Source organism: Equus quagga, chromosome 13 (genome assembly GCF_021613505.1).
Source record: "Equus quagga isolate Etosha38 chromosome 13, UCLA_HA_Equagga_1.0, whole genome shotgun sequence".
Classification (NCBI taxonomy): Eukaryota; Metazoa; Chordata; class Mammalia; order Perissodactyla; family Equidae; genus Equus; species Equus quagga.
In genome coordinates this window covers 87,768,767-87,777,451 of record NC_060279.1, presented here as the reverse complement: position 1 = coordinate 87,777,451, position 8,685 = coordinate 87,768,767, and the positions used below count along the sequence as shown (strand labels likewise).

At 52.0% G+C, this 8,685-nt stretch overlaps 1 protein-coding gene across 1 annotated transcript; it reads left to right on the top strand.

Annotated features, from left to right (window-relative positions):
• The first annotated feature begins 844 nt into the window (after nt 1-844).
• LIM2 (lens intrinsic membrane protein 2) lies at nt 845-6,906 on the top strand. The gene is made up of 4 exons (XM_046680271.1): nt 845-1,019; nt 5,216-5,365; nt 6,461-6,595; nt 6,811-6,906. The coding sequence occupies exons 1-4, from the start codon at nt 845-847 to the stop codon at nt 6,870-6,872; spliced, it is 522 nt and encodes a 173-aa protein (XP_046536227.1). The 3' UTR covers nt 6,873-6,906.
• The last annotated feature ends 1,779 nt before the right edge of the window (nt 6,907-8,685 follow it).

Here is an 8,685-nt window from a genome sequence, read left to right as displayed (position 1 = left end):
GCCACTCAGGTAGGGACCAGGATGGGACCTGGGGTGCCCCTTCCTCCCCCAAGACCTAAGGGTCCAGTCCTCCAGCTCCTTCCTCTCCCAGGGACCTGGTGGGACCTAGCACCCTCCTCACCTAGGACCCAAGAGTCCAGGCTCCCAGCCCCCTCCTTTCCCAAGGACTCAGTGTCCCAGTGCCCAGTCCCCCCCAGCTTAGGACCTGGAAACCTAGGCCCCCAGCCCCTTTCTCTCTCAGCGACCAGGGGTCTAGGTCCTCCGTCCCTTCTCAGGAGTCTGGAGTCCTAGCCGCACCCGACCTAGGACAGAGGAGTCTGGGCCCCCAGGCCCATCCTCCCCCAGAAGCCAGGAGCCCAGACCCCCAGCTCCTTCCTCTTCGAGGACCCTGGAGTCCAGGACCTCAGCCCCCTCCTCCCTCAGACTAGGAGTCCAAGCCCCCAGCCCCTCCTCCCTCAGACCCAGGAGTCCAGGCCCCCAGCTCCTCCTCCCTCAGACGCAGGAGTCCAGGCCCCCAGCCCCTCCTCCCTCAGACCCAGGAGTCCAGGCCCCCAGCCCCTCCTCCCTCAGACCCAGGAGTCCAGGCCTCAGCCCCTCCTCCCTCAGACCAGGAGTCCAGGCCCCAGCCCCTCCTCCCTCAGACTTGGAGTCCGGGACTCTAGTCCACTCCTCCCCAGGGACCCAGGAGTTCTGTCTTCTACCTCTTTCCTCTCCCAGGGACCTGGTGTCCTGGTATCCAGCTCCTTCACACTCAGGCACAGGAGTCCAGGCCCCCAGTCCCCTCCTCTGCCAGGACTCAGGAGTCCAGCTCCTGCCCCGTCTCTCCCCTTCCCCACAGATCACCATGTACAGCTTCATGGGTGGCGGCCTCTTCTGTGCCTGGGTGGGGACCATCCTCCTGGTGGTGGCCACAGCGACAGACCACTGGATGCAGTACCGGCTGTCGGGGTCCTTCGCCCACCAGGGCCTGTGGCGGTATTGCCTGGGCAGCAAGTGCTACCTGCAGACGGACAGCATCGGTGAGGCTCTGGGGCAGGGTCTGGGCCATGCCTGGGGTTGGAGCCCCTCACAGGGCAGAACCTCACAGCCAAAGGGCCACCCGTTTTGCAGATGGAAAACACTGTGGCTCAGAGAGGGAAAGGGACAAGCCCAAGGTCACTCAGCGTGGAAGGAGCAGAATTGGGATTTCAGGTTTTCTAGTATGTACAATTACAGAATATACTGATTTAGGAGTTAAGTAGAGAGGTGACATTTCCTGGCAGGAATAGATATCAGGTACAGCAGTTGGGGCTGGGGTTGTCGGAATAGTATTTTTTATTTTTTGAAGATTTCGTTTTTCCCTTTCCTCCCAAAGCGCCCTGGTACATAATTGTATATATTAGTTGTGGGTCCTTCTAGTTGTGGCATGTGGGATGCTGCCTCAACGTGGCCTGATGAGCAGTGCCATGTCCACACTCAGGATTCGAACTGGCGAAACCCTGGGCCGCTGAAGCAGAGCTTGTGAACCCAACCCATTGGCCATGGGGCTGGCCTGGTGGCACAGCGGTTAAGTGCCCACATTCCACTTCGGCGGCCCAGGCTTCGCTGGTTCGGATCCTGGGTGCAGACATGGCACCACTTGGCAAGCCATGCTGTGGCAGGCGTCCTACATATAAAGTAGAGGAAGATGGGTACGGATGTTAGCTCAGGGCCAGTCTTTCTCAGCAAAAAGAGGATTGGCAGCAGTTAGCTCAGGGCTAATCTTCCTAAAAAAAAAAAAAGAGCTATGTTAGGTACTAGGGGAGACAGAAGCAACACGAACCCTAAATTTGCTAAATACTGGATGAGGTATTTTTAATCCTTGCTGCATACCATGCCATGTAATGTACATGTGTGTATATATGTATATACATGTATAGATTACAATATATATTGTAAAAATGGGGATAAAATAGTACTTACACTATAGGGCTCTTGCAACCTATATTATAATAATATACATATTCTATGTATCTCTATGTATCTCTTTCCATATATATTTGCATGTATTATACACATACATGTATATGGAAAGAGAGATACATAGAGATATATATAGTATATTACATAATACATATACTATATACATTATACATTAATAAATTAATAATATATGGTATATTGCATATTATATATCCAATAATAGTAGTAGTCATAATAATAATAATACCTGGCACTTGTTGAGTGTTACTGTGTGTTACATGATATTCTGAGTACATTCTGTGGATTAACTCCCTTCTGTCTCCCAAGAACACAAGAGGGCGGTTCCACTGTGTCTGGGAATAGACACGAGACTTGACCTCAAAAAGCCAAACATTGTCTTGAGGGGGTTTGAGAGGAGGAGCTGACCCTCCCTGAGCCCCACAACCTGACAGGCCCATGCCAGGAAATTTCACCTACCCCACCTCGCTGAACCTGCCCTGAGAGAGATGCAGCAGGTGCCCATTTGCCAGAGCGGTAAACTGAGGCAGGGAGTGGTGGAAAGACTTGCCCTGGGCCGCCAGCTTCAGAGCCCAGTCTGCCTGACTTTGTGCATCCTTTTCATTTCCGGCTGTCTCCTTTGTCTCATTTCGACCATCTCTCCTGCTTCAGACTAGGGACACCCCGAGGGACATCTCTGAGTCCCCTCTGCATCTTCTCTCTGCTGGGGAGGGGAGAGAGGGAGAGTGATGGAGATCCTCAAGTTCATTTGACACCAAAATCGAGAACCACGGGGACATACCTCATTCCAATTGATCCTTGGGTATTTATCCAAACAGCTGGCTTAATTTGCTCATCAATGGTAATCCGCTCACCATAATTGGAGCAGAAATCCTGAGCCTGCTTCCCAGGGGCCGAACCCAGGCGTGGATGTGTATGCAGAGTGTTTTTAAAGTTTCTAAAGTTGTTGCCAGGACTAAAAAATCTGGAGATTTTACATTAAAGTCTAGACTTGCAGCTCTTTTTGAAAAATCCAATTTGGCGCGTCTCCCTCCTGGTCCACAGTGGTCAGCTGAGGATGAGCAACAGCTGTCCCCTTCAAATGGGGTGGACCAGTCAGAGTCCCTTCAGGAGGCAGAAACCACACAGTGCCTTGAATAGAGACGGTTTTCTCTAAAGTTGGAGCCGAGAGGCAGTAAGTGACCTTTGGTACATGGGACATACTTGTCTGGTTCACGCAGTCTGCGGTCTCCCAGCACATCTTGCCCTTATTTGCAGCTGCAGTGAGGCCTCAGAGGCATTTGCGTTTTCCACCCCCGCATGAGCAAAACCACAGGAAAGAAATAGGCTACAACGTACCCATAAGTCCTCCAGACTTTTTTTTTTTTTGAGGAAGATTAGCCCTGAGCTAACTCCTGCCAGTCCTCCTCTTTTTGTTGAGGAAGACTGGCCCTGAGCTAACATCCATGCCCATCTTCCCCTGCTTTATATGTGGGACACCTACCACAGCATGGCTTGCCAAGCGGTGCCATGTCCGCACCCGGGATCTTAACCAGCGAACCCCAGGCTGCCGAAGCAGAATGTGTGCACTTAACCGCTGCGCCACCGGGCCGGCCCCAAGTCCTCCAGGCGTTTAAATACCCAGAGGCATCACATTAATTTCCTGTGTTTCCATAACGAAGCAGCACATTGGGTGGCTTAAACAGAAATTTATTCTCACAGTCCTGGAGGCCGGAAGTCTACTATCAAGGTGTCGGCAAGGTCGGTTCCTTCTGAGGGTTCTGAGGACGTGTTCCAGGCCTCTCCCCTCGCTTGTGTGTCCATCTTTGGTGTTTCTTGTAGATGCATCACCCTGGTTTCTGTCCTCAAGTTCACATGGGGTTCTCTCTGTGTGCAAGTCTGTGTCCAGATTTCCCCTTTTATGAGGACATCAGTCATCTTGGATTAGGGGCCCACTCTACTCCAGTGTGACCTCATCTTCACTCATTATGTCTGCAACCGCCCTGTTTCCAATAAGGTCATATTCTAGGCACTGGGGTTAGAACCTCGACATATGAATGTAGGGGTGGGAGGAGACACAGTATAACCCATAACAGCATCCATGGAGAAATAGCCAGGGATTTTTCTCACTGAGGTTCGTGCAAGACAGAAGACTACATTTTGCAAAGATCTGAGACTTTCTTTTTTTTTTTGAGGAATATTAGCTGCCAATCCTCCTCTTTTTTTTTTTTTTTTTTTTGCTGAGGAAGACTGGTCCTGAGCTAACATCTGTGCCCATCTTCCTCTACTTTATATGTGGGACGCCTACCACAGCATGGTGTGCCAAGCAGTGCCATGTCCGCAGCTGGGACCCGAAGTGGCGAACCCCAGGCTGCCAAGAAGCAGAATGTGCACACTTAACCACTGCACCGCTGGGCTGGCCCGAGATCTGAGACTTTTTACTTTTCAATAAGAAAGTACTGGTCCTGGTGCTCTGAGGAACAGACTCACCATGCAGTTAAGAGTGAGGGCTTTGGAGCTTGGGTTTTAACGCCAGCCTCACTGCTAATTATGGGACCGTGGGCAAATCGCTTCACCTCTCTGAGCCTCAGTTTCTTCACTTGAAAAATGGGGATAGGTGCCAGCCCAGTGGTGCAGTGGTTAAGTAAGCACGTTCTGCTTTGGTGGCCCGGGGTTTGCCGTGGCAGGTGTCCCACATTTAGAGTAGAGGAAGATGGGCATGGATGTTAGCTCAGGGCCAGTCTTCCTCAGCAAAAAAAGAAAAAGAAAAATAGGGATGAAAATAATGCTCACAGCATAGGCTCTTGGAAGAAACAAATAGGACTTTTTGAGATATGGGCAAGCAGTATGAAGGAAATGAAAGAGAGCATAGGAGAGAGGATAGAGAGTGAATAGCAGGAGGATATGGGGAATCAGCATTCATTCAGTCATTCAGTCATCCAACAAACATTTCTCCACATGGAAACAACCCACTTCCTGTCCTCAGAGAGCAATCAGGTGGAGGGGCAGACAGATAAAGAGTGTTCCAACCCAGAGCAGGGAGTGAGGATGATACCTGGCAGGTGGAGGGATGTTTCCTAGGGGAGGGGACTTGGGAGCTGGGCTTTGGAGGATGAATAGGAGTTTGCCAGGTGAAGAGGAGGGCATTTGCAGAGAGGTGAAAGAGAAGCTGGGTCAGGCATATGGAGAGAGGCAAGGCACTCTGGCCCTCAGAGGTAGCAGCATTCACCACTGAGGGCAGGGGAGGCGTGAGAGTGACCGTGAGGTGTTCCCACAGCATACTGGAATGCCACCCGGGCCTTCATGATCCTGTCTTCCCTGTGTGCCACCTCCGGCATCATCATGGGCATCCTGGCCTTGGCTCAGCAGCCCTCCTTTGCCCGCCTCTCCCGGCCCTTCTCCGCGGGCATCATGTTTTTTGCCTCCAGTGAGTGGACCCCCTTAACCCTACCCCACTCCCCACCCCCAACTCCCTGCCCATCTCACACCCAACCCACCCCACCCCCACCCCTCTCATCCCCGACTCCTTCTCCCTCTCAACTTCGTCTTCACCCCCAGTGTGGACTCCAGGACTGTTTCTAATTCCGGCTTATTCTGACACCAGCCATGTGCTGCAATTCAATTCTGGTACGAACCACCCAGAATTGGCGTCAGATCCCACAGGTTTAAGGGCTCGGTTCCCAAGCCTGCCCCTACTTCAGCTGCAATGTGGGTCCCCAGGCCACCTGTGCTTCCGACCAACTGGTTACAGACTCCAGGGCTCCCCAGGACCCACTCAAGTTCAAAAATTTGCTACAACAGGTCACAGAACTCAGGAAAGCACCACACTTCCAATTACAGTTTTAGCATAAAGGATGCAACTCAGCACCAGCCAAATAAAGACATGCACAGGGAGCAGCCAGAGAGGCGTGAATGCGGAGCTTCTGTGGCCTCTCCCGTGGGCTCAGGCTGCGTCGCCCTCCCGGCACATCGATGTGTTCACCAACCAGGAAGCTCCATGCGCTTCAGCATCCAGAGTTTCTATTGGAGTTTCATTACGAAGGCGGGACCGACTGAATCACTGGCCACGTAATTGAGCTCAATCTCCAGCTCCCTGCTCCTCCCCAGGGCTGGGCTGACATCCAGTGGCTCAAAGCCCCAACCCTCTGCTCTCACCGTTGGTCTTTCCAGTGAGCAGCTCCTAACCTGAGTCATCTCAGCTCAGCAGCATAAACTCACATGTGATCCCAGAGGCTCTAGGATGATAAAGGCGCTCCTATGACTCAGGAAATCTCAAGGATTTATACTCTCCCTCCCAGGAAGGAGAGACAAAGACCAGTCAGATTCTTTATTACCTGGTGCAACCCCGCCCATGCCTGCCCGTCCCCATCCAACCTATGCCCCATTCATCACTATTCCTACTTCCAACTCAACTCCCCTCCTCACCCCAATCCCTACCCGTGCCCACCCCACCCCTTCCTCAGTCTCGCTCCCACCCCCACCTCCAAACCCAGCCCAGCCACACTCGCCCCTCTTTCCCCAGCCTTTTTCGTGCTGTTGGCCTTGGCCATCTACACTGGAGTCACCGTCAGCTTCCTCGGTCGCCGCTTCGGGGACTGGCGCTTTTCCTGGTCTTATATCGTGGGCTGGGTGGCCCTCCTCATGACTTTCTTTGCAGGTACGAGCGGGGCTTGTGGGTGGGAAGGTCAGCGGCAGTGGCAGAGTAGGCAGCGCTACAGAGGGCAAGACGATGGGGTGTCCCCCACGGGCAGAGCACTGAGCCAGAAGGCCGACTCCAGGGAGATGGGGAGTGGTGGGGTGGGGATTGGGGTGGGAGCAGGGGCTGGGAAGGCTTTTGAGGGGGGATATCCATTGGGATCTCTTGTCTTGTAGGTATTTTCTACATGTGTGCCTACCGGATGCATGAATGCCGGCGCCTGTCCACTCCCCGCTGAGCCCACATCCATATGCATCCCGGACCCACCTGCATCTGGAAGTTATAATGAGGTCACTGAAGAGGAGAGGGAGGGTCCAGAGGCCTGGACTCTGGGTGGGGGCCCCGGACTCCTGTGTCCCAAGGGGGAAGGAGGAAGAATGGGGCCTGGTGGGCGGCAGTTGAGAGGACCCAAGGCCCCACCCATTGGGGGGGTGTTAGAGAAATGGAATGTGCGTTAGAGCGACTTTTTGGAGTCTAATAAAACCGTTGTGAAACTACTGAAGTGTGGTCCCCGAGGGGCTGGAGAGAAACAGGTGGGAGTCTGGTGGATGGGGTTGGGGGTCGTATTACGGCAACCCAACCTGCTCGGTTCTGTGGGGATGGGACGGAAGCAAATCCTACAGTCCCCGTCCAGGGGTTCATTACACTTCAACTTCAGGAAACTGACATGCAGGTCCAGTTCTGATCCCGATTCCGATGAGTGTGTGTGTTTAACCCCACACCACCAAGCAGTTAACTCAATTCTGATGCCATCTACCTGGAAATAGTGTCACATCCCACAGCTTACAGGCTCAGTCCTACAAGACTGTCCCCCGCCCCCACTTCAGACACCAAACACAAGTCCAGGTTGTCACCTGTGCTTCTGACCGACCAGCTATAGATCAGAGGTCCCTACGACCCTCTCCTTGGGTTTGATTAATTTACTAGAGTGGGTCACAGAACTGAGGGAAACATTTTACTTCCTAGAGCACTGTTTTATTATAAAAGGATATTATAACTCAGGAACAGCCAGTTGGAAGAGATGCATAGGGTGAGGTATGGGGACAGGGCGCAGAGCTTCCACGCTCCCTGAGCAGACCACTCTCTCCAAACCTCCGCGTGTTCACCAACCTGGAAGCTCTATGAACTTGGCCATTTTGGGTTTTTCTGGAGGCTTCATTACACAGGCAGGAGTGATTAAATCTTTGACAGTTGACCGATTCAACCTCCAGTTCCTCTCCCGTGGCCGGAGGTCAGGAAGTGGGACTGAGAGTTCCCACCCTCTAATCACTGGGTTGGCTCCCTGGCAACCAGGCCCCATCCTTAGGTGCTTTCCCAAAGTCACCTCATTAACATAACAAGACACATTTACAGCTCTCATCACTTAGGAAATTCCAAGGGTTTTAGGAGCACTGTGCCGGAAACAGGGACAAAGACCAAACAGGTATTGCTTATTATTAATCATGATTTCACAGCAGGACAATCGGATGCCTGAAGAGACCTGTGATAAAGCCACCGCCCTGCCTCCTCACCCCATCTCTGGCCACATCTCCCAGCCTTCTCTTCCCCTCTCTGGTTCGGCCCCTCCAACAAGACGCATCAGAACTCTGACCTGCACCTCGGCCTCCAGCAACTGCCTCTGCACACGCCCTTCGTGACTCTGACCTTCTCTTCATTCACTCATTCATTAGTTCATTCAATAAACGGATGCCAACGGCCATGAGATTTACTGATGTCGATCATAAAATAATAAGACTGTTTAGCAAGGCCGATTCTATCAAGAAGAATATTTATTACAGCCTATGCTAATAACTTATATTAACAGAGGCTTACTTCCTAGAAATAATATTTATTGGGGGCCTCCTCAAATAACAGTAATGCCGTATTTATAGAGGCTTCCTGCATAATGGCAACTGAGGCCTTCTCTAATAATAATTTATTGAGGTCTATTTAAGTAGGAATATTTACTGAGGCTTATCCCAGTAATCATATTTATCGGGGCTTCCTCCAGCAAGAATAAGGATGTTGTACTTGTAACTGCAGACTCATATCTCTAACTCCTTACTCAACAT

What these genes read in the sequence shown, in the direction of transcription:
- LIM2 (XM_046680271.1), top strand. Translation starts at nt 845, where the DNA reads ATGTACAGCTTCATGGGTGGCGGCCTCTTCTGTGCCTGGGTGGGGACC. An exon ending in CCTGCAGACGGACAGCATCG is followed by an intron (nt 1,020 to 5,215) that starts GTGAGGCTCTGG and finishes GTGTTCCCACAG; the next exon opens with CATACTGGAATGCCACCCGG. An exon ending in CCTCATGACTTTCTTTGCAG is followed by an intron (nt 6,596 to 6,810) that starts GTACGAGCGGGG and finishes CTTGTCTTGTAG; the next exon opens with GTATTTTCTACATGTGTGCC.